This window comes from Palaemon carinicauda, chromosome 35 (genome assembly GCF_036898095.1).
Source record: "Palaemon carinicauda isolate YSFRI2023 chromosome 35, ASM3689809v2, whole genome shotgun sequence".
NCBI lineage: Eukaryota > Metazoa > Arthropoda > Malacostraca > Decapoda > Palaemonidae > Palaemon > Palaemon carinicauda.
The window spans coordinates 58,978,765-59,005,589 of NC_090759.1; the positions used below are offsets into that span (position 1 = coordinate 58,978,765).

The following is a 26,825-nucleotide window of genomic DNA, read 5'->3' on the forward strand; positions in this document are numbered from 1 at the left end:
ATATATATATAAATATATATATATATATATATATATATATATATATATATATATATATATATATATATATATATATATATATATATATATATATATATATATACACAGTATATGGTATAAGATTCAATAATCAGATGTAATATGCACAATATACAGTACAGAACAATGCATTATGTTATGGTCTTAAGGTTTTGACTAACATTAAAATTTAAGAAAAAAATATCTTAACAGCAGAAGTGAGAAATCAAGATTTTATCGACTAGATACCTTTTTAGATAAAGCAATGGTTATCTCAAGGTGTAGCAGTGTTAATTATCTATTTAGCAAAATTGCCTTCCATAAAGTATCTATGGCATACATCAATGGACAAGGTTGCTAAAATCCTATGAAAGAGTTAAGGTTAAAGATTTACATCGTGCACTTAGGTTTGATGGGTTACCAATGATCCCAAATGTTTCACTGTTAGTAAACATACAATTAAGAGCCTTGCAGTTTCTTGCTTCATGTTTAATATGTTATTTTGATAATAAAATAAATTTTTGAATATACTTACCCGGTGATTATAATAGCTGCATCTCTGTTGCTCGACAGAAAAACTCTACGGAAAAATTCGCCAGCGATCGCTACACAGGTAGGGGGTGTACTCAACAGCGCCATCTGTCGTTCAGATACCCAGTACTCATTGTAAACAAAGAACTCAATTTTCTCCTCGGTCCACTGCGTCTCTATTGAGGAGGAAGGGAGGGTCCTTTAATTTATAATCACCGGGTAAGTATATTCAAAAATTTATTTTATTATCAAAATAACATTTTTCAATATTTAACTTAGCCGGTGATTATAATAGCTGATTCACACCCAGGGGGGTGGGTAGAGACCAGCAAAATATGTTTACATCATATGAGCTAAGAATTTTTATTTCATTTTAGAAGTTATCAAAATAACAAAAACAAAATAAATAGGTACCTGGTAAGGAAGTCGACTTGAACAATTACTCTGCCTTTTTAAGTACGTCTTCCTTACGGAGCCTCGCGATCCTCTTAGGATGCTGAGCGACCCCTAGGATCTGAAGTATCAAGGGTTGCAACCCATACAACAGGACCTCATCAAAACCTCTAATCTAGGCGCTTCTCAAGAAATGACTTTGACCACCCGCCAAATCAACCAGGATGCGAAAGGCTTCTTAGCCTACCGGACAACCCAAAAACAACAATAAAAACATTTCAAGAGAAAGATTAAAAAGGTTATGGAATTAGGGAATTGTAGTGGTTGAGCCCTCACCCACTACTGCACTCGCTGCTACGAATGGTCCCAGAGTGTAGCAGTTCTCGTAAAGAGACTGGACATCCTTAAGATAAAAAGACGCGAACACTGACTTGCTTCTCCAATAGGTTGCGTCCATTATACTTCGCAGAGATCTATTTTGTTTAAAGGCCACGGAAGTTGCGACAGCTCTAACTTCGTGTGTCCTTACCTTCAGCAAAGCTTGGTCTTCCTCATTCAGATGGGAATGAGCTTCTCGTATTAACAGTCTGATAAAATAGGATAAAGCATTCTTTGACATAGGCAAAGATGGTTTCTTAACTGAACACCATAAAGCTTCAGACGGGCCTCGTAAAGGTTTAGTTCGTTTTAAATAGAACTTAAGAGCTCTTACAGGGCATAAGACTCTTTCTAGTTCATTTCCAACCATATACGATAAGCTTGGAATATCGAACGATTTTGGCCAAGGTCGAGAAGGCAGCTCGTTTTTGGCTAGAAAACCAAGTTGTAGAGAACATGTAGCCGTTTCAGATGAGAATCCGATGTTCTTGCTGAAGGCATGAATCTCACTGACTCTTTTAGCTGTGGCTAAGCATACCAGGAAAAGAGTCTTTAAGGTGAGATCTTTCAGGGAGGCTGATTGTAGCGGCTCGAACCTGTCTGACATAAGGAATCTTAGTACCACGTCTAAATTCCAACCAGGTGTAACCAAACGACGCTCCTTCGTGGTCTCAAAAGACTTAAGGAGGTCCTGTAGATCTTTATTGTTGGAAAGATCTAAGCCTCTGTGACGGAAGACTGATGCCAACATGCTTCTGTAACCCTTGATAGTGGGAGCTGAAAGAGATCGTTCTTTCCTCAGATATAAGAGGAAGTCAGCTATTTGAGTTACAGAGGTACTGGTAGAGGATACGGATACTGACTTGCACCAGTTTTGGAAGATTTCCCACTTCGATTGGTAGACTCTAAGGGTGGATGTTCTCCTTGCTCTAGCAATCGCTCTGGCTGCCTCCTTCGAAAAGCCTCTAGCTCTCGAGAGTCTTCCGATAGTCTGAAGGCAGTCAGACGAAGAGCGTGGAGGCCTTGGTGTACCTTTTTTACGTGTGGCTGACGTAGAAGGTCCACCCTTAGGGGAAGTGTTCTGGGAACGTCTACTAGACATCGAAGTACCTCGGTGAACCATTCTCTCGCGGGCCAGAGGGGAGCAACTAGCGTCAACCTTGTCCCTTCGTGAGAGGCGAACTTCTGCAGTACCTTGTTGACAATCTTGAACGGAGGGAATGCATATAGATCTAGATGTGACCAATCTAGGAGAAAGGCATCTATATGAACTGCTGCTGGGTCCGGGATTGGTGAGCAAAATATTGGGAGCCTCTTGGTCATCGAGGTTGCGAAGAGATCTATGGTTGGCTGGCCCCAGGTGGCCCAAAGTCTCTTGCATACATCCTTGTGGAGGGTCCATTCTGTTGGAATTATTTGTCCCTTCCGACTGAGACAATCTGCCATGACATTCAAGTTGCCTTGGATGAACCTCGTTACTAGTGATATGTTTAGACCTTTTGACCAGGTGAGGAGGTCCCTTGCGATCTCGTACAACGTCAGAGAGTAGGTCCCTCCTTGCTTGGAGATGTACGCCAAAGCCGTGGTGTTGTCCGAGTTCACCTCCACCACTTTGCCTTGAAGGAGAGACCTGAAGCTTTTCCAGGCCAGACGTACTGCCAGTAGCTCCTTGCAGTTGATATGCATTGTCCTTTGACTCGAGTTCCATATTCCCGAGCATTCCCGACCGTCTAATGTTGCACCCCAGCCTACGTCCGATGCGTCCGAGAAGAGAACGTGGTTGGGAGTCTGAACAGCCAGGGGAAGACCCTCTCTTAGGTTGATATTGTCCTTTCACCAAGTCAGACAAGACTTTATCTTTTCGGAAACCGGGATCGAGACCGCTTCTAGCGTCTTGTCCTTTTTCCAGTGAAAAGCTAGATGGTATTGAAGAGGACGGAGGTGTAGTCTTCCTAGTGACACAAATTGTTCCACGGATGACAGCGTCCCTACCAGACTCATCCACAGCCTGACTGAGCAGCGTTCCTTCTTCAGCATCTTCTGGATGGATAGCAGGGCTGGGGGCTGATCGTCTTGTTGTTCAGCAACGTCCTCATCAGAGGGTTCCTCATCCGAAAACTGATGAGGAAACGGCAACGGAGTGGGCAACGTCTGGCTCGCTGAGTCCGGTCGCACTGGTGGATGCGTGACGGAGCCGGACGCAATATCATGGAACTGCTGCACAGTCTGTGAACTGTCAACAACCATGGGTGCGCGATGAAGCACAGCGTCAACCTGAGACTGTCTAGACCGTCTGGGTTGTGCAGTCAACACCCTACCGGGTTGCTGAGGTTGACGCACTGCGTCAAAACAAGTCACCTCTGCTGGTTGTTGAACGTCCTGAACGTCAACAACCACCTCCGAGCGTCGCTTAACGTCAACGTGCGGCTGGCAACCCACACTGGGTCGCATCGGTGGAGGAACCACCTCAACTGGCAGACGCGAGTAGGTTATCTCAGCGTCAACAGGGCGCACAACCGACCGGTTGGAAGGTTGTTGGCCAGAAGGTTCGGTAGCAACCTTCTCCGCATTTAAGTCCTCTATCAAGGACGCAAGCTTGGACTGCATGTCTTGCAGCAAAGCCCATTTAGGGTCTACGGGAGCAGGTGTGGCAACAGACGGGGTTAGCGACTGAGGCGGAACCGTTTACCATCCCTGAAAGCCTTGTTATGCGTGACATAATTGTACAGCAAAACTTCAAAGGCTTGAAAACAGTTGTGAAGTTGACCTGTAAACAACTTGGAGCGTCTCCTGGCTAGGCGCCAGGGAGAGTCTACCAGAATTGAGAAGTCTATCTGGGCAGAGGCATGAACTCCCAAGCCGAGAACTTCTCTCGTGTCATATCAGACTCTCGCTCTATAAACCAGTTTAAAAGAAGGGAAAGCAAAGGCTGTATCCCCCAAACTCCTCCTGGTGAAAAACCAGTCGCCTAGCCAACGTAACGCTCTCTAGGAGAGCGAGAGAGCACTAGCTTAAAAACAACGGCTTCGAAGTAGCTAGGCCTAGTGTGAGCTCTGACGTTTAGGCGAACGAGGAGCAGCAGTTACAAAAAGATCCGGACGAAGATCCTTAAAAAAATCATCATGATTTAATTAAAGTCCATAGGAGGCTAAGCAGCTTTAGGCTCCTCTCCATCTGACAGAGTCCTCAAGGGAATATCAGTAGGAGGAAGAACAGCAACTTCCTCATCTACAGGAACCTTGTCCGATAAAAACTGAGTCTCAAGCAAGGGAGAGACCTACCGTGGTGGCAATGCTTTACAAGCAGAGTCCACACTCACTGGTGCATTAGTAGCGGACCAGAACGCAACGTCATGTAACTGCTTGACAGTCTGTGAACTGTCAACAACTGAACTGTCAACCACAACAGGTGCGTGAGGACGCACAGCGTCCACTCGAGACTGCTTTGACTGCCTAGACTGAGCAGTCAAAACAACTCTAGAATGCGGAGGTTGACGCACAGCGTCAAAACAAGTCAACTCCGATTGTTAGTGAACGTCTTGAACGTCAACAGGAGCATCAGCAAGTGGCCTAACGTCCAAATGCGGCTGAAAAACCACACGAGACCGCATCGAGTGTGGTTCTAAACAACCTGACTGACGTGACTAAGCTACGCCAACGTCAACAGTAAGCACAAAGGAACGTTAGGTTGGCTGAAAGCCAGGATATTGATGAGATAAACGGCTAGACTCAAAGGACTAATCGGTAGAATAGTCTTCCATAAGGGAGGCAAGCATATACTGCATGTCTTGCCATACAACCCATTAAGGATCAACGGAAATGGTTGTGGTAAGAGACGAGGGTAACGTCTGTGACCGCAACACTTTGCCTACAAAAAAAGACTCTCGGAGTCTGTGTTACGCTTTTGTTAGGCGGCGAGCAGTTATCCGATGACTGCATAGGGTCAGAGCTGTCCTAATGGTTGTAACCAGGACGCTGGACCTGTCCTGAAAGGACTGACTTTCGCTTAAGGGCTTCGAAACCTTGTGACAGGTTTCTTATGCGAAAAGCCTTCGGATGACGAGGAGAAACAACGTCTCTCTCGTCTTATGGTAGGGGAGATCTTGGTAAGATACACCCGATACCATAGAGGGAAAAACGTCTGTTTGTTGGTCAAGGCCTCTCAAACCCATAAGTCGTTTGACATTACTTCTCCCCTGGGCTTGGGAGCTTGCAAGAGGTCCCGGACTAGTTGAACGACAGGCACGAACAGACGAACCCTCGGACGCAACACTGTAACACTTTGCGCCTCGGACGCAACACTGTAACACTTTGCGCATATCACTTTATCACTTCGATTTTCTGTTTTGCACTTATTTCTACCTGAAACACGCAATTCTACCCTTCATTAAAAGGTAGTAATTGCGAAATCAGTCGTATAATGCAAGCTCATTAATACCAGCAAAAAACAGAAAACATATTTTAAGATAAAAAAATCAGTGGCTGGGAAAGAGACTAAACACTAGTTCATATAACTACGTTTTCAATCTCTCACCGCACATAGCCTGGGGACGAGAATAAAAACCTAAAAACGTTTTATCCTTCCTCCCCGTACAGCGACTAGGGACGCGAGTAACACGAGAACAACGTTACCCGCTTGAACGGAACGTTTTCTCTCCTCTCTCTCCCTCCGTCTCTATCTCTCTCTCTCTTTCTCTCTTGATTTTGCACCTAAGAGAAGAGCCCAATTATATTTCGTCAAAAAAACATGTTATTTGACTAAAGGAAAAAACTGAAAGGTTTTTCAATAAAAAGTTCCTTTAAATTAGAATTTAAAACATTTAAGCTAAGAAATAATGAACAAAACGTCAGAATCGATTTACTCTTACTGCAAAGTGAAACCGTGATACACTCTCTCTCTATCGTTACGATAGAGCGCATGTTGAACGTCCTGAACGTCAACAACTGCGTAGCATAAAAAAACTAAACGTTAGTTCATCTTTGAAAACAGTACGAAGACTATCAAAGAAATTCTTTCATAAAATATTACATTTAAAAAGTTTTAAATCCTTAGCTCTTTAAAAGCTAATTACGATATAAAGGGCTCAACGTTGATTAACTTCGGTTTCCAAGTTAGGACCGCCTACTCTCAGGAAAGGTCTATATAAACAAAACATTAAAATTTTATTTTTATATGTTTATAATAAATGGAAAGTTAATCGAAGAGGCCTAATAAAGGCGGAGAGATATAAAATATATAGAGGAAAATCTATAACGTGATAAGAATTACTAAAAGCCTAAACACACTTCCGTCTAAGGGAAGGGTCGGCCATTTAAAAGTGAAAGAAAGTCCATACTCTCTTTGTCACCATAATTAAATCTATCCAAAACGAGTTCAAGATTTAAGATAAAGATAAAACACCTGCATAGCGAAAGCTCAAAACTAGAATAAAGTACTTCACCAATTAGTTGTGAAAAAACTCCAGTTTAGCAACAGCGAATAAGAGCGTCTTGTCGATAGCTCGACAGAGAGAAAATTGAGTTCTTTGTTTACAATGAGTACTGGGTATCTGAACGACAGATGGTGCTGTTGAGTACACCCCCTACCTGTGTAGCGATCGCTGGCGAATTTTTCCGTAGAGTTTTTCTGTCGAGCAACAGAGTTGCAGCTATTATAATCACCGGCTAAGTTAAATATTGAAAAAACTTCTTTACTATGTTTTTTAACCTAGAACAATTCTTTAGTAGTCAAGAACTACTAAAGAAGCCATTTCTTATCACTGTATTAAGCTGAAACTGGATATACAGTCTAACTAGCTATTAATATGCACAATTCATTGTAAAGTACTATCGAAACATACAGCCCTTAGGCCAGACCTGCTGCAGTATAATTAGCAGCATCTTCGAATTCTGGTTAGTGGTTCAGTTTGATCCACTGCCAATATTCACTGATGAGATAGCAACATGTCCCAGTAGGTATAAGTGGCAACGACACTTTACAAGTCATTCTGAGCTTGTGATATTTTGATTTTTCTATCAGTACTCTGTTTTGTTTTCTTACTTAAATATTTGGATATACAGTATAGTTTTTGTAAACAAAGCTTATAACTCCTTTTTAATTACTGAATGAAAGAAAACTGCACCAAATAGAATATTTAGATTTCCCCATTTTACATTGTCTGAGCTTATTATTCCCGTTTTAACCTAAAATGTTGTTTGAGTTTACAGTACTGTACTTAATAGTATTTTTCAGGAAATTTGTTCTCATACATGCTTTGTATATAAAAAATATGTATGAAATTATCATAACATATATTGTAGTTACTGTATATATCCCCTTCCTGAGATAAGTATCATAATTTAGCCTACATGAATTTTTCAAATACAGCTATGGCAATTTTGTATTCCATTATCTTTTAGGGACGGAATTTGATCTTTTGTTATTCCTAACATTTCACTCATTTCATGATTTGCATTAAAGGCACTGGTTGATGTCAGTGGCAAAAGTAAGGCTTACTGTAAGTACCAAAAGATAATTATTGGCATTGAGATACTACCGTTAGAGAGTTATGGGGTCCTTTAACTGGTCAGACAGTACTACAGTGGATCCTTCTCTCTGGTTACGGTTCTTTCCCTTTGCCTATACATACACCGAATAGTGTGGCCTATTCTTTATAGATTCTCCTCTATTCTCATACACTTGACAATGCTGAGATTACCAAACAATTCTTCTTCACCCAAGTGGTTAACTACTGCGCTGTAATTGTTCAGTGACTACTTTCCTTTGGGTAAGGGTAGAAGAGACTCTTTAGCTATGGTAAGCAGCTCTTCTAGGAGAAGGACACTCCAAAATCAAACCATTGTTTTCTATTCTTGGGTAGTGCCATAGCCTCTGTACCAGGTCTTCCACTGTCTTGGGTTAGAGTTCTCTTGCTTGAGGGTACACTCAGGCACACTATCTAATTTCTCTTCCTCTTGTTTTGTTAAAATTTTTATAGTTTATATAGGAAATATTTATTTTAATGTTGTTACTGTTCTTAAAATACTTTATTTTTCCTTGTTTCCTTTCCTCACTGGGCTAATTTCCCTGTTGGGGCCCCTGTGCTTATAGCATCCTGCTTTTCCAAGCTTAGCAAATAATAATAATAATAATATTTCACTGGTCACTGCCAATAAAGAACGGTCTTTTTCTAATTTTTTTTTTTTTTTTTACAATTGAAGTTCCAAACCTTAACTGTTCATCTGAAATTTTCTTCAATTTACTGCTATTTCATCAGCTGGGTTTACTATGGGTTGTGCCACTCTACTATTAAATTGTATTCAGAATCCAGGGTCATCTATTGTATTTCGTTTTTCTAGCTCAATTGTTATTTGTTTTCTAATTCCATACATTAATTGTACATCAGAAAAACAATAACCCGACTGATGATACACCAAAATGTCTTTGCGAGTCCATATTTCTATCATCTTAATTGCATCCAACATAAAAAAAACTCCTTTAAGCAATCATGTATGCTATAAGGAAGGAGTATATAGGTACTGTACTACACTGTATATGATTTCATGTGCCATACTATACTTTACAGCACTGTGTCTGTGCTTTAATAACATAAATACGATGTTATTGTGGTAAAATTTAGTATACAAAATATACTACTACACATTATAAAATATAAGTAACTAAGCACTTTCCATAGAACACCTTAAGACACAGTTATTGTATTGAATATTTGTAATATAAAAATTTAAACATTCTTGACAGGATTTTAGAAACAGTTACAACACTACAGCGCATACTATCAGACATTTTTGTTACACACATTACAGTGCATCAAAATGAGACTCTACAACTTATCACACTTTAATGATATGAAGTTGTCATAAATCAATACACAGTAGCATAACTACCATTAATTGTGAGACACCAATAAAATTAGTAAAGCAGTACCTCAGCTTACAAGTTTTAGGGGTTAATTCATTCTGGGAGTGAGCTTGCATACCAAAAAGCTCATCATCATCATCATCATCAGTAGTAGTAGTAGTAGTAGTAGTAGTAGTAGTAGTAGTAGTAGTAGTAGTAGTAGTAGTAGTAGTTACTGTCTGGAGGGAGAGTCTCCCTGAGTCCATGAGAAATTTATCAGGAATTCTCTCTCCAGAATAATGTTCACTATCACTACCTGAATAACTTAGTTTACACTTTATTGGCACTTAGTCAAATTTGAGTTTTAACAAGGAACCTATGAGACGATTTGCTTGATCCTTTACTTTAAAACTGATGAAATGGGACATCGCATTGTCGGTAAATAGATTCGCAGCTTGTTCTGCTGAAGCCTCGTCTGGGTAATGTGTTTCTAAAAAATTTTGCTGTATTTCTCACATTCTTAACATCTCCCTAATTTCACTTGAAGCTTGTCACCCTTTCCTTCCTCCTCAGTTGAAATATCTTCTGCATTCTTTTCATGCTGCACCTTATTCAGCTTCAATACAGTACCATAACTTTTTTGCAAATAGGGATTTTGGTAATCATATCACCTTCTAATGGCATCTCATCATTCCAGATGAGCAAAAACCTTTCAGTGATAAAACATGCTGACATTGATTTGTCAATGTAAGCACCAGTTTTGCATCCCATAATACTTTGATATCTTCTTCATTCTTCAGAATTGCGATTGTAACAATCGTGAATGTTGCAGTATGAATGTACTGTACGGTTTTTGCAGGTCAGCTGCACGCATAATCTTTTCCTTCTTACAGTCTTTCTTGATAATCTTGGGAGCCATTGTCATGATATAATTAACTTTACAACGCAGCAAAGAATGTCTTTATGATAAGCAATATCTATCACAGCTTGACAAAAAAGCATGGGGTCACAAGTGTACAAAGAAACAATTCAAAAGATGCGCATGAGAGATTATTCTTCTACTAGTGCTGCTTGGAGAATGCAAGAGTTAAGCTCTGAGCAAGGAGGGGTGCCAGCAAAAAAAAAAAAAAAAATTAAAAGCCCTGAAAAAGGCATAGGTGTCGTATGGATACTACATGACCGATTTCTGCGAATTGGGTGCTAGTCTAATTAGTAATTGTCTACAAAAAAGGGCTCATACCAAAGGAAGTTTTTAATTGCAGACCAATACAATGTTCGTAAACCAATTTGTATGCTTGCATATTAATTTGCTCGTATTCAATTATTCACAAACTGAGGTACTACTGTACTAACAACTAAAGGTACAGTGTTTAGTACAGTACTTTGTGCTGTTAAAGTACTTATTTGAGAAGAAATTGTGACAAAGTAATTTCTTGAAAGTTTCTATTATCTTATAAAATTTTGTTGTAGAATACTTCCTATAATCATTCATAATACAATATTAGAAAGTGCCACCATCTTTGAGAAAAGAATGATTCTCCACTTACGTTCCAAAAACCTTGCTCAAGAATTCTGTTCTTTGGAAAGCAATTCACAGCAGTTTTAATGGACTACTAAGCAGTATTTTGTTTTTTCAGTTGGCTTAAATTTAAAGTTTGAAAACTCATAATAAGCATTTGTAGCAAAACAAAAAGCATATTTTTTGTCACATAATTAATTCAATCTCAACATCTTAGGTCATTGAGTTTTCTTAATGCAATATAAAGAAGTCTTTATAATTCCTTAAAATGCAAAATAATAAGTTTTGAAACTGAAATTTAAACATTTGAAAGGAAAATGTAAGAGCACAGAAAAATAGTTTCATTAAAAAAAATCCTGAAATGGTAAAAATGTAATCTGAATTATATCTTTTAAGAGCAATAAAATGTGACCAAGAGCTCTAAAAACAGTAATCTCCTAACAGAAGTTCGTTGAAAAACTTGTAATCAAGTCCAAGTATCTGGACACCACTATCTTGGTTTGATTATTTATATGTAGGTGAACAGGAATTTAGAAATTACCACTAGTAAAGCAAATTCTCATCTAATAGAGAGATAAGTATAATATGAAAACCTTACTTACTGTATTGTGCAATTGTGAAAACACACTCCAGTTCTGATCATATGAAATACTTCCTACCTTTTACCAGGTCCCATTCCAGGTGACATATTCTTGTGTTTCACAGTTGGCTTTCTAACTGAAGGCAGTACAGTATCATCTTGACCATTTTCCCAGCTATTTCGACGCCCACCTCTACTATTGGGATCACGGCCACTGCTCCCTGATCCCGTCAGGTCATTGAGACTAAGGATTGGAGGCAGTGTACAGTTAAGTACAATATAAAGCACTGTACCCAATAAAACACCTTTAATTTCTTATATACAGTGCATTTTAAAGTTAAGATCATAAAATACAAAAACAGGCAAAGTGATGTATTACTAATTTAACATGGCAACTACTGTTTGACCTGTTCTTTTTCATTACTAAGTGAAACAAATCATCCAAATCACTTCAACAGTGGGTCATATGGTTAAAATTCTATAAATCAATCAATCATCAGCTAGATTTGATATACAATCTAATGTTAAATTCTCCCACCCCAGCTACTTTTGAGATTTTTGCTCATGTGAGAGAATATGAAATGGAGCAAATAGCTTTAAAGAAATTCACAACTTCATGAAAATGAAAGATCACATGTTGCTAATTAACTTCCAATTCTATGTTTACCTTTTTCCAATACGTCGTTTTTCTAGTTCTTTATTGATTGACTCAGGCAAACGGTGAGGTAATCTACTACCGCTACTACCAGGGGCAGAGCCTGAAGTTGTAGGAACATCCTAAAAGTAGAGGAAAAGAAAATCTATCGTTATTACCAAGGTAAATGACAAAGTTATATAATATTTTGGTCATGCATAAGGAATCAGGTATCTAGTTCACAAAACAAAAGAAAACTAAATTACTTATACAGGTATTTTTTTTTTACTTAAACTAGTAAAAAATCTCAGGAATCTTACCCTCCCTCTTGAGGAATCATTAAGAGGATTAATCCACACCTGAGAAGAGGATGAGGACGAAGGAAGAGAACGTGACCTGAAGGCACTGCCTTCCTGCGAACTGTTTCTACCCGACAAAATGCCATTTAGGGCTTTATAATTGCCAGTCATGGAGGCATTCAAAATCTCATCCCCAGACACCATGGGCTGAGCAGGTATGATTGGTGATCTCCGGCACACACTAAGAAGAAAAAATATACATCAGTTCAGTTTTGAATACCATATTTTTTTTCTTAGCTTGGTAAATCACTTAGTCAAATATTCTTGATGATAAACTCTATAAATTGCTTTTAAAAAAATATTTCAGTTATGGATAAAATGATTACTGTACTTTATATATGAAAATCTTGTTACTTTTACATATGTATACAGTACCATATAGTCTGTCATGTGTGACCATTTTAATAAAAGTTACAGCAATTATCATAATTAACTTGGGTCTGTAATGCCTTGAATTCAGACCAAAAATGCATTTGAACTATATGAAAAATTCTGAATGCATCATTATCAGCCCCTAAAAACAAATTCATTTACAAAAAGCACCACAATAAAGCTTCTTCCAGATGTGCGGTAAGAAAGCAAGTGATGCATCAACATACAAATCTAATTCCTGAGGGACGTAAGTACTGCACTGTACTGCTCATTAACATAACTTACATTAGATTTTGCCCTTGTAGTGTATCAGGTTTATGTTTGTGAGAGATTCATCACAATTGTGATACATGTACCAATAGTAAATACCTGTATCTTATGTATCACTTCAAATGGTGGTGGTGTCTAAAAGTTTGGCCTCTAAATTGGTTATTCTGAGACCTTTATGCTGAGGACTTAAATCTCTAATTAACAGTAATTCATGCAAGAATTCCATGCAGGTATAAGAAAAAAAATCACAATTAAGCCAAAGGTTACCATCAGGAAAATTAGATTAGCCTTTTATAGCCAACAATTAAGCTTGTAAATAAAGGTTTGTATTACAGTAATTTTTAATCTAAAAAATGCATTCATTATACTGAATTTATCACTTTCTAATAAAATTTGAATCTAAAAAATCAAAGTACTGTGTTTAGTTTTTTCTTGTGGTGAGTCTTTAATTAATTGACATTTCTGACATCTAAAAAAAAATATAAATTACAAAATGCTCAATTAAAATTAGCTGATGCCTCTCAAATTTTAAGTGATCTTAAACTTTGGTATGGTAGCAAAAAAAAAGACACTAATGTATTGTAAGAAATGTAAATTTAATGACTAACACTTAATAAAATATTTATTATTATGACAATACTGCACAAAGTTTAGTTTTATCTGACTGCCAAGTCAAATTTCTGAATGACTACCTGGTATGTGGCCAGCCCAAAAGAATTGTTCCTTGAAAAGGGGTGAAAACTGGATAATGGCCCAAATGAAGTTAGTTAATGGGAAACCCAAAAGGGAAGAGAGAAAAAGAAAGTAATGCAATTTGGGCTATAGGGATGCTTCAAATCATCTTTAGTATTGTTTACAATGCATCAAAGGGCACATTATAGGTAGTAACCAACTATGAGGGACAAAACAATAAATTTTTATTATGTAATGTTCTGATGAGACAACCAAGTCACATTTCTATCCTTGCAGAAATTGCACAAAGGATTTGTTCTTGCATGAAATGAAAAGATAGTTAAAGTCGGACAGGTATAAGGGGGACGAAATCAGAGAAGGTATGAATAGCAAAAGAAAAAAAATGCTGTACTATAGTGCAACTGGGGGCAAAGGGAAAAAGTGGTATTTACATATTCTACAAATATTGATAGGTAACACACAACCTCCTACATCGCACATCTAAAATATCCATCCAAATTCAGGCTTAACTCGGCAAACAATCACAAAACATGAGGTTATCACAAGAGCCACTGAACAAGCAAGGCATGTGGCAGATGGATCACTCACCTCTCATCATTGGCTGATTTACTATCAGAATCAGCTCCCCTGCAATGAAGAGTGACCAAACAGGTTTTAAGTTTACAAATTTTCTCACTACTGATCTGCTTGGCAATACAAACATCTCCTCATTCGTCTAATCAAGCTATTGATACACTTGTCATTCACCTTTGGTCATTTAACAAAAAAAGAAATTATTTGAAAATAATTGTTGAACTTGATTGGACTTATACAAGATGTTTTCATGTTTCAAATATTTTTTCGGCTTTATTTAATCGAGTGCATATGGAAACTAAAAAAAGAAAATGGTAAAAGAAGACAAAAGTTCCTTCACATAGGGTAGAATTTTTCTTACTAGACAAGACAATGTAATCAAGAGAACAGAACACTCATTATTAAACTTTAAGATCACATTTACCAGGTATTTGAATGTCTGAAATATTGTGCTTCTTTTGACTCATTTTCTTTTATTTCTATAAGCATGCATTGCTTTCAGAGCTGATCTTTGTTTTTATTTAAACTCAATTGGCAAGTTGAACATGAATCATGCAAAAAGTTTAAAGAAAAGTGGTTGTTGTGCATCTTTTAATAATTAGCCATGGAATAAAGAAACGTTATACATTACTGATATAATTCAAACCAAGAGGGAATAATAAATTACATTAAATACTATCATTCAGCAATATTTTAACAGCAAAAGGATATACCATAAAAAGCATTTGCATATAAAATATATAAACTTTGAACATTCAGTGCAAAAGTAATATTCTAAATGTTGACTAAGGCTTTTTAAAAGCAAAATTACTACTTCCAACTGTCCAGTAGCTACAGTACCTCCAAAAATCTTTGAAGTCTACTTTTCTATATAAAAAGCTATGATGCGAAATAGGGAGTGTTACTGATATTAGAGTCTTAATGGCTATTAATACTTAAGGGATATTACCTGCTAACATCCTCGAGTTTTCTTAGCAGTCGTTCATTCTCCTTGCAGACTAAATCTTGATCCCTTGCCAGTGCTGCTGTGACTGCCTGGAAACATTTTAATTTACTTAATCAATTTCCTTTCACGAGCATTTTTTAGCCTAATTCCAGACATTTAGGAGTAATCTATAAAATGTAGCTCTCATATGATCATGGGATCCAATCAATTTCCTTTGTTAATACAGTACTGTAATACCAAACAAAATTTTTAAATAACACTGTAAACAGTTTACTGCCTCCATTATTTCAATGTTTTGATAAAGAAAATTTGATATGACAAAATTGAATGAATATTTAAGAAATAAACTTTGATGATATTATTACTCGGAAAAGGTGCAAAATAAAAACTAGCATCATTTCAGAATTTTACAAAAAATAACTTAATAGCAATAAAAGAATTAACAAACCCAAACAACATATGGTGTTGCTTGTACTGTACTCAGGAGAAATTTAGCCAGATACCGGCACACAATAAGCTCACTGTACTGAATAATAAACTAGTATAGGCTACAGAGAAATATTTTCATAAAAACATCCTCATTCTAAATACCTGTAGTTCTTTGTTCTCTCTCATGACATTTTCATGCTGTATCATATATTGCTGTACAAGATTGATGAGTTCTCCATTGTCAAGACTTGCCAGTTTGTCCTTATCAACTCTAAAAGATCCCTGACGAGACGGCATTGTTGGATGAACTGAAAGATATAATAAACGATTAGCATTACCCATATCACTACTAATATTTCTATTAAATCACTATCATATTCCTTGCTCTGTTATGAAATATGCTCATACAATTTATGCATGATTTGTTTCAACACTACCCATCAGTTTACATTTGCCATCCTTTAGTCTGCAGCTTCTTTAGGCACACTCAGAATGAAATTCTTGTCTGGCTAGTCATGAATTGCAGGAAAATATTAAGCTTGCCCTAGATATTTCACAATAATACTTTCACTGCTAAGAAAGAGACTTATAACTGAATGAAAGTCTTGGCTAGTGAATGATGATGCTGTACTAACTTATTTATGCAACATCCAGTCAAGACAATACAGTATTATAATACATTTTCATGTACTAGTAACAACTAAATACAACTTCTCTCATGGTGCATTTACAAGAAAATAAAAATTTGCTTTTTAGAGAAAAATACAGTACTGCACCATTTGGTTATGAATGTCTCTTTAATTAAGAAATGTACTATCAAAAATTAATTGTTCTTAAGATGACATTAGAGAAATTTCTGTCACAAACAAAAAACCTCACAATGGAGGTATCCATCACTACATGTAAGGTCAGGTGGCTTCAGGTAACTACATTATGTACACCCTCTCCTGATGAAGTGAACATTGTGTTGGTGAATTATTACATTCCTTATGTTTTGTCTTTCTTTCCTTAGTTAGATGTAAGGAGATTCATGCCGACTTTATTTGTAGTGCAATGTGACTTATAACAATTTTGTATCACAAACAATGAGATCATACATTAGATTCTAATATTTGTTACAATTAACTTTCATTCTATGGTATGGTTTCTTATCCTGTGATATTAATGTTGAATTTTGAACTCACCCCTCAAATAAAAGTTACCTCCATCCCATTTTTCTTATGCATTGATTTATTTACTACATTTTAGATAGCTTCACTTTATGTACAAGGACAAGAATTAGGCTTGGAAAAAAATTTTTTATTTGATAGAGGTTGCAGTCAATGTCTGCTCTATCTAACAATTAAAAACCGGATTCCAGCAAAGAATGAAGTCAGGTCTTTTATATTAGTTAAGTTTATTTTCCTTGGACAGTGAAAATATTGGAGACCAATGGATATGAGACGTTTGGGATTCTCAAAGATAGATAGCTTTTGAGGATGTTTATCAATCTTTCGAAAGTTTTTTCAGCAAATTGGGCCTCCGTAACAGATTTCTAGATTTAAACGCTTATCCAAAAATATGACAAAAATTAACTTTCTACAGTACTGTACAGTAAACTGCATGATAGATATTTATATTTCTACATGAATAAAATCGGTGCTCACTTCTAAATTCAGAGAGATTCTCACGTTCGAGAAAAAGCCTTTTTGGCTTTAGTATTGTTGCATTTAAAGTCAACGCAGTCAGAAACAAAGACTTTCTTATTTAATTCTTTACTAATCAGGGATTTCAAGTGGATTACATAAAATTGAGAGTTTTTCATCACTTCCTGCTCTCTAGAAATAAAGATGGTTACTGTAAGTAATATACTGTAGTAGAGTTACAACCATTATAATACTTTTAGATGCTGCAGTAAATTAATAATAGTAATGGACATGGACATGAGATTGGGGACAAATAGAATATAATTCATGAAAATGGACAAAACTTACCAGGTACACCTGTTTTTGATGCAATATTGGCTCCATTCATCTCACCGGCTCCCTTGAGGTGAATGATATTGCCTTCTGCATCAGTTTCTCCATTTATTCCCTCTCCTGTTCCTGCAAATTCAACATATTGAAGAAATTAGTCTTTGATGCCTGGCTCAAGTACAGTATAATGTGAATATGATAATGTACACAGTATTAATAGCTACTTTTTGGCACATACATTTAATGTTCATAATACTAATGGCTCAAAATTAATGTGATGTATAACATTATGAAATTTAAATATTGCACTTAACTAAAATTACAGATAAAACACAGTTAAACAATATTTAAAAAATGCACTGACACATAAAAGCTCAAGAACACAGGAAGAGTATTACAGTATAAGGAAATGCAATCCTAAATGACAAATTTACTATACTGTATTGCAATTTTTCCTTGGGTAATGACTATTTACTTTTCACATTACTGGTACTGATTACTGTACAATACAGTACAATAACGACAACTGTTATGCAATTACTGTACTGTACTATACTTCCTAGATCATTCTTTGAAATGAAGTGCCCCACAACTCTAAATAACAAAAATTTTTCAAAGGCATTCTTTTCATTTTAAAGTGACAGTCCTTAATACAGGGAAAAAGATATAAAAGAATATTGCTATCAATTGTCTCTTACACATTTTAGAATTGATAAAGCGACAATTTCCATCAATTACATACTGCCCAGTCATATCATATTGTTGGGAAACTACTTTCACTAAATCATAAACCACCGACTCTATCAGAAGATTTTAGTAAAAAATGTGCAAAAGGTTTCTACTAAGAGATATCCTACCATTAGGGACTCCGTCTACTGCAGCTATATCAAGCAGCATTTTCAAGTGAGCATTCTCTTCTCTTAAGAGACTCACTTCTCGCTGCAAACTCATGATGACTTTCTCTTTTGGGTCCTAAGAGGAAATGTACATTAGGAATCATTGAAAAACATTAGAATACCAGTAAATGTTTCTAAGTTATACCTAATTTTTGTATTATCAGCATCAAAGTGAAAATATTATCTTTAAATCAAAATAAATATTTACATCATAGTCCAATTTATATAATAAACAAATAACCACTCTGATACCAAATTCACACACAGATGGGACTGACTACTTAAAATTTTAGACAGTACTGTATAAGAATAACTCTTCATTGAGTTAAGGGTGTTTAACAGTGATCAAGTGACAAGTATCACACAAAAAAAACCTAATTTTTTTTTCTAATTACCATTATGATTATGGGTTTTGTGCGAATTCGCTTAGCCCTTGAGGCATACCGCAAGGTGTTGATTGTTTCACTGATATTCGATTTTGCTGGAGATACACATGCAATCTGAAAGATAAAAAGATTCATAATCATTATCATTTATATTTTGTGCATCAAAACAGAAATCCAAATTGATGACATTGGAATTAAATACTACATACAGTGATACCTCGGTAGTCGAACGACTCTATACTCGAACAATTCGGAGTTCGACCAAAATTTTCGAGAAATTTTTGCTGCGGTGCTCGACCAAAAATTCGGTACTCGACCAGCCGAACACGTGACGACCGCATGGGCTTTGTGATGATCGCGCCATCTCGGCCACTCTCGCTTGTTCGGGAAGCATCAGTTCTCTCGAGAGCGTCACTCAGACAACGCGCGATCAGCATTCGTTGTGATTTAGTGATTTTCAGTGCTTTTAATTGCTTTTTTAGCTTTCATAATGAGTCCCAAGAAAGTAATGAGTGTTAAGGGGAAGGAGAAGAGGAAAACAGTGCGAACAACGATCGAGTTGAAGAAGGAAATTATAGCGAAATATGAGAATGGTGTACGAGTGTCCGATTTAGCGGTAGAATACGGAATGGCGAAGTCGACCATTTCTACGTTTTTAAAGCATAAAGAAATGATTAAGAAGGCGAATGTTGCAACGGGAGTTACGGCGGTAACTAAGCAAAGGCCACAAGTGATTGAGGAGATGGAAAAGTTGCTTTTAATATTTATTAAAGAAAAACAGTTGGCCGGGGAAAGTGTTAGTGAAGCGTTCATTTGTGAAAAAGCGTTGCATATCTATGAAGAATTAGTGAAGAAAAGTCCGAGTACCAGTGAAAGTGATTCATTTACATTTAAAGCGAGCAGGGGTTGGTTTGAAAAGTTTCGTAATAGAACAGGTATTCATCGTGTTACTAGGCATGGGGAGGCAGCTAGTTCGGATCAAATTGCAGCCGATAAATACGTGGGGGAATTCGATCGGTACATAAATGAACAAAAGGTATGTTCACTACAGTACAGAAAATGGTTTAAAATTGTTTTATTTTAGTACAGTAAATGGTTTAAAATTGTTTTATAGGATTTTCTGACCAATTTCATACACATTTAGATAATTATTGTTGTTTAGGTACACGTTTTATTAATATTTTGGGCCTGTTCGAGTGCTTGGGAACGGAATAGAATATATACCATTATTTCTTATGGGGAAAAAAAATTCGGTACTCGAACAAATCGGAGGTCGAACACGGATCTCGAACGGATTATGGTCGAGTACCGAGGTATCACTGTACATAGTGTTTTCAGAATTAAAATTCTATTACCAATCATTACAAGAAAGTCAATAATTTCTCAAATAGAGCAACTCTAAAGTTCTTTACCATCAAGGTGACTCCATTTCCAGCCAGGCTATCAGCTAATAGCTTGGTTAGCTTAGAATCCCTATATGGGACATGGCCATCTCTCTTACGTGAATCGGAAAGAGCCGCAATGCATGTGCCTGTTGGTAAGAGAGAAATTCAATTAAAATAAAGGTGTGAAAAACTTTAGGGTATGTGAGATAGATTATCAGTAACATGGTCTGTCATATTAATTGAGAATTTTTAAAGAAAATATCAATATAGTAAAAATGCTGAAAAGGTATGTAACACCCTATCCTTGGATGCTGGTCTACAAAAGAACCTTGTGTATATGGTAATGAAATACAATAAAATACTTCTAAAAGAAAATCAATGTTATTGCTGAAAATTTTCCCCTGAAACTGCTCAGTTCAGAAAAATTTCCAGGATTTTTTTTTTAACAGAAATAGTTTATGGTAAATTTTACCAGAATATGCTACACTTTGCCTAGTGCATGTATATATGGTACAATAAAGTCATAAATCGGAAAGATTTGTGGTCTGTTTAGAAGTGGAAGGGATATACAATAGTAATGTCAAGTTTAGAAATAAAGTCTGATAGCCTACACTGTATTTACAGAGAACATTGACCTAATCTATCACGTAGAGCATGAATCAGTCAAGGAAATGCAAAAATACATTACTATACATAAAATATGAATATTAATTTGATGATAGTTTAAAAAAGACAAAGATTTAATTTCACAAAATGGATCATAGACAATATGGTCCTTTGAATAAATAACCATAAAACACACACACAAAACTACTGGAAAGGAAATATACATAAAAACCTTCCACACTATTAACTATCATTCATCATTCAAGACAGTGAAGTGGGAAACTCAAAAAATTCTGTATAATTTACATTAAGCCCATGTAAATCTTCCCTTGTAAGCTTCAGTCTGAAAAGAACAAATTTCATGAAAAAATCCACAAGAAGGCTTGTTTGGTCTCTAGCATTTGCCAGAATGTGATTTGTCTTTATTATAATTATCATTACCATCATCAGTGGATCATTATTTTTATAATTTTAATGACTATCATTATCTTTATCACTATTATCACTCGTTATTCAATACTAGCAAATGTTTTTATGGATTTTGTCAAGTGGCCAAGGACTTGCAGAGTAAGCCTCTGGAGAATATAATTCCTGTGTGTGAACAAAAGATGACAAATAAGAATAAAGGATCAGATGTAAATCAGCTGCGTACACACACACACATATATATTATATATACATATATATATATATATATATATATATATATATATATATATATATATATATATATATATACAGAGAGCATTAACAATTCTAATTATAATAATTATTAGGATTATTATTACATTGCTTATTCACATAATTCAGTTGGTATATTACATGTAACAACAACAGAGAATATACATCAATTTATAAAAATAAATATAGAAGAATACATGCAATGAATAAAAAATAAAAAAATAAAAATTCACCTGACTTGAAATGAATGAAAATAAAAAAGAAAAGTTCACCTGACTTGACCTGAATACGGTGGAAGCTCATAATATAGAGGTTATGACACTGTTGTTTTCAAGACAATGATTGTATGGTTAAAACTCAGCATAGAGCAAATAAATGTGGAGCCTGAGATTACCCAACTTGATAGCATAAATACTCTAAGCAGATGACAAACTACTTGCAAAGGATGAAAAGTTGGATGCCCATAGCTACTCGTAAGAAGAAAAAAACGTGTTTTCGCTATTCATAATAAAATCACAATCAACACAGTAATTTGTGTGAAAATAGTCTCACCAGCAAATTTAAACACGCCTCTTTTGTTTAACAATTTCATAAAATAGAAAATGGCAATGGAAGAGTGAATAGGTACATTTATCAGATGCATGTGAACTTTATGTTGATATGGGACTTTTATCATTAGTCTTCTTCCTCAAGATCTTCAAAATCTTATGAGCAAGAATTTTCTAAGAATTATTGTTTATTTCTTTTACTAAATGTTGCAGTCAAGGAGTGTAATTGTTTCAGGCCTTCTGGGAAAAAATAAAAACAAAACTTTTATTAGCCAATGATTCTATATTCTCAACTTTCGTCAAAATATATAGTTTTGTTTAAAAACCAGCACAAGATATACGAGGTTATGACCAAATATTGAAAAAGAAGAAGAAAAAAAAAAGGTTGACTAAAATCTTTGCTAGAACTGTGGGTAAGCATCTGGCTCAAGGGGAAAAAAATAATCTAACTTCTTTTAAATCCAGAAAAGCTTTCGAGGGTCAAAAGATATTTAAATACTTTTGGATTAGAAACATCTTCAAAGGCAAATACTTGTCCAAAGAAATTAGAAACGAAAGGACATTCGCATTTCCAAAGACTAAAAAAAGCGTTAATGCTCCAGAGGTGATCAGAGGTTTCTTGCCAAAATCAACGTTTGACGTCCATTTCATTGTAAAGGATGTCAGGCGATAATGAAGATGGCCTTAAATTACGGCTTCGACTTGCCATTGGCAATAATGATATATGTCTTGGCTTAAGTATATTTTTTTAGTGTTCCACTGTCTGGGAAAGGAAATATTTCTCTAAAATTGCTCAATATGAGAGAGAGAGAGAGAGAGAGAGAGAGAGAGAGAGAGAGAGAGAGAGAGAGAGAGAGAGAGAGAGAGAGAGAGTTTGTATCTGCATGTTAAATGCAGATATCAAAAGCCAAGTTTATTCTAAACATAATAAAAGCTGAAGAAAACTTTACCCACAAGAACAAGCTAATTCACTGCCGTTTTTAACATAAGACACAAAACAAAAACGATTTGATACTAGTACTATTCATGTTCATGGCCCCTAAAGCTATTAAAGCATTTTTACGACAATTCACACAAAATCTGTTAGTGCCAGAGTGCCAACGATTCTTAACACGAACAGCAAGTATAATTTATCCAGCTGGTAATAGCTTGCTGACAGCACATGCCACTGAAGTAGACGAGAAACGAAATGACTTGTGGGAATTTAGCTGAATGGCCAACTGTAAATTGGGAGAAATTACTATCACAAGATTAATGGTTTCATTCTTTAGTGATATACGAGTCCGTGTCGTCTCATTGAGAGAGAGAGAGAGAGAGAGAGAGAGAGAGAGAGAGAGAGAGAGAGAGAGAGAGAGGGGGGGGGGGGCTTGTTTATACGTTTCCTTAGTGACCCATATCTGAAGTTTCATCGTCGAGGCAAGGAGTAACACGAGAAAAGAAACTATAACTTGACTAAGAGTGGATTTCCTGACAAAACTTCATACAGCATAATTATAGACAATTAGTTAAATTTCATTAATTTGTTTTCACAAGTTTTCGTGTTAAGAAAGAGGGAAATTTCATATAATTAATGTTATTTTTCTTATCTCTCTCTCTCTCTCTCTCTCTCTCTCTCTCTCTCTCTCTCTCTCTCTCTCTCTCTCTCTCTCTCTTAATGAATTTCACATATCTTCGACATTTCTTTTGCCTTTTTAATGTCATTTATTCCCTCATGGTTTTATAGCAATACCATTCTAAATACCTATTGCTTATACAAGTGCTATTATTTACGATGGTAATTTGGCGAGTATTCTAGATTTTAAATAAGTTTATATCGATTCACTGGGGCCCTAGAGTTCAGCGCTGGAAACGGAGAGACCATTCAGCTGGAACAAACCACTAAAATGTAAAAATTGGAAGATGGAAGAAAGGAAGCCGGGGGGGGGGGGGTTTAAAGCAAAAAAGGCTAAAAGTAGACCTTTGAGCAATGCCTACAGTGCACCGCGTGAGGTTACGCTAAGGTTATTACTTTCATGCAGACATTTATATGAATATACCTGTGCGTACTGTTAATCTCGTTATTTTGGTTTTAAACATAAACATACAATCTTGGTGCACACACACACACACACACACACACACACACACACACACACACACACACATATATATATATATATATATATATATATATATATATATATATATACATACATATATATATTATATATATACATATATATATGTATACATATCTATATATATATATATATACATGTATATATGTATATATATATATATACATACATATATATATATATATATATATATATATATATATATATATATATATATATATATATACATACATATATATATATATATATATATATATATATATATATTTATTTATTTCCGGAATTAAAACTTCCACAGAAGTTCACTGGTAAATTAAAATGCACGGTAGGTTCCTATTTATGATTCCTTACTAACATTTTCAACAAACTTTTTATCAGTTATCTGGTATCACTTAGATGAGATAGTGGTGAATGTCAAGTAAAATATCACAATTATGAAAATGACTCGTCCAAATCCTTCAAAGTTCTGTCATTGCGACAATTGTATGTTATCTGAGGACTAGTATACACGACCCGTCATAAATGACGGTTAGATATTTAGATAGATATGCACACACGCACAAGCAACACCCCCTTCTCACCAGGATATGACTACTCCCTCTCCCCCTAGACGAGGGACGGGGAGAGCTGAGTGTGATCGGAAAGAAATATATATATATATATATATATATATATATATATATATATATATATATATATATATATATATATATATAGAGAGAGAGAGAGAGAGAGAGAGAGAGAGAGAGAGAGAGAGAGAGAGAGAGAGAGAGAGAGTCAGGCAGCTCTTTTTATTAAACAGGTATGGGGGAGATATAATGAGCATATGGTTGGTGTACGAACTACGCTAATTGAAAGTTGCATAATGGTTTTGTTAAATACGATTAAATTAGATAAGGAGTAAATATATTATAAAGAATGTTACTAAAGATTCTGGGTTTAAAAAGGAAAATATCCAATTACAGATTTACTTCAAAGGGCTTAATAACATAAAAAAAAATATTTTAGAAAATTTTGTATTGATAGGAAAGCTGCTGTGTTGCAACGAAACTGCAATATAATGTAATTTTGCAACACATCCGTAAAAAGAGAACAACTGAAAAATCTTCGGATTACTACCTTCCAATTACAAGCGGAAAAGCATACAGCAGGAGCACACGCGCATATATAATCTCTCTCTCTCTCTCTCTCTCTCTCTCTCTCTCTCTCTCTCTCTCTCTCTCTCTCTCTCTCTCTCTCTCTCTCTCTCTCTCTCTCTCCACACACACATACATATATATATATATATATATATATATATATATATATATATATATATATATATATATATATATATACACACATATATGCATATTTATTCGTAACAATATCTTTCATTAAATTAAAAATTTTATCCCGCACTATGATATAATTTGATTTCTTATAAAGCTATGAATTTTCCCCAAGATGCGTATAAATTTCTATATAAGTTAATGTTATTATATAAACTTTCAACTTCGCATTCATGTACACCTTAAGAGTTTTATAAAAATATAATCTAGAAACTTTTTTTTCAGTATGAACGTATATAAAAAATAATAGTTTTTACCTACAGTCTTTCTGAGGAGTCCCTTAATAATAATATACAATAAAAAAAAAGATAGTACATTAGATCTCCAGGAACTTTACAGATGGTTTTGCGATATCTAATTTCTTCGATCCTTATCCTTATCTATTTATTTTGCTGCTATATTGTCTTTTGTGCATATTCTTTATAGAAAAGATATCAGTTTTGATAGATAAATAGCTATAAGATCCAAATCGTCCGTGCAGCCTTTTGGATATTTAAATAAAGATTTTATCAATTATGAATTCAATTAATCTTTTATAGTGCATAATATACTCTTTCATTCTTCACTAACATACACATGCAATTCCAACAAACTAAGGACGAGGTCAAAGTATAGGCACCAGAGGGGTTAAGTTTTCATTCTTCACACTGTATATATGTTTGATGGATCAAAACATACTCACACAAGCACATTAAAATAAAAATCAAAATTTCCTAAAAGCCGAACATATAGAAAACTCATTAGTGCTTAGGGCCCTTTTCCACCCAAGCTGTGACCTGGCCCTCTATATATAACCCCGCCCACCTTCTTGACTCAATAAGAAAAGTTAGGTTGTGACACTGATAAAAATTATTGGGCCACAAGCGCAACACGAACTTTGGGCTCTCATAATTATTATCATTAAAGGGACAGTGATTTACTAGCCCAAAGATTGCAAGTGTCCCACGCTTACACAACCCTTCCAGGTCTAACTTAACCCTAGTTCCGTGATGGTTTGATTTCCTTGTTCATCGACATTCAAAGGCTAAGCAAAACCGTGATACTGTATATACTTTATACAGTACTTTGATAGAGTATTTCTCTCTCTCTCTCTCTCTCTCTCTCTCTCTCTCTCTCTCTCTCTCTCTCTCTCTCTCTCTCTCTCTCTCTTTTAATATGCAAAACAGTCTTATTCAAATTACCTACAGTAGATATAAACATTCTAAAATTCAGATATGTTAATACATTAACTTGCAAACTCTCCTTTCATCCACTGACTTCCCAACTTCTCATAACATCAACTAGCAGGGATATGAAATAAATTAAGTGGTAACGAAAATGCAGTAGCAACAACAGCAGTTGTGTGGTTAATGGCCCTCCATATTGGTAAGGGACCGTGCCAGCATT

General features: G+C 35.6%; 1 protein-coding gene across 12 annotated transcripts in view; it reads right to left on the bottom strand.

The window, feature by feature from the left end:
- The window catches only part of LOC137627778 (kinesin-2b-like), a 439,846-nt gene that overhangs the window by 46,307 nt on the left and 366,714 nt on the right, over window positions 1-26,825 (bottom strand). For 4 of the 12 annotated variants that reach the window (XR_011041219.1, XM_068359093.1, XM_068359094.1 and 1 more), the window contains 10 exons: window positions 20,184-20,302; window positions 18,781-18,885; window positions 18,347-18,461; window positions 17,508-17,618; window positions 15,697-15,842; window positions 15,109-15,194; window positions 14,175-14,213; window positions 12,213-12,432; window positions 11,926-12,035; window positions 11,338-11,502 (listed from right to left, as the gene is read on the bottom strand). Coding sequence is in view for 10 of the 12 variants with exons in the window: in XM_068359093.1 (XP_068215194.1) it covers window positions 11,338-11,502; window positions 11,926-12,035; window positions 12,213-12,432; window positions 14,175-14,213; window positions 15,109-15,194; window positions 15,697-15,842; window positions 17,508-17,618; window positions 18,347-18,461; window positions 18,781-18,885; window positions 20,184-20,302 (1,216 nt within the window). In the remaining 2 variants the exon portion in view is untranslated. The remainder of the gene's footprint in view (window positions 1-11,337; window positions 11,503-11,925; window positions 12,036-12,212; window positions 12,433-14,174; window positions 14,214-15,108; window positions 15,195-15,696; window positions 15,843-17,507; window positions 17,619-18,346; window positions 18,462-18,780; window positions 18,886-20,183; window positions 20,303-26,825) is intronic. The other 8 variants (XR_011041220.1, XM_068359096.1, XM_068359095.1 and 5 more) reach the window with 5 other exon arrangements.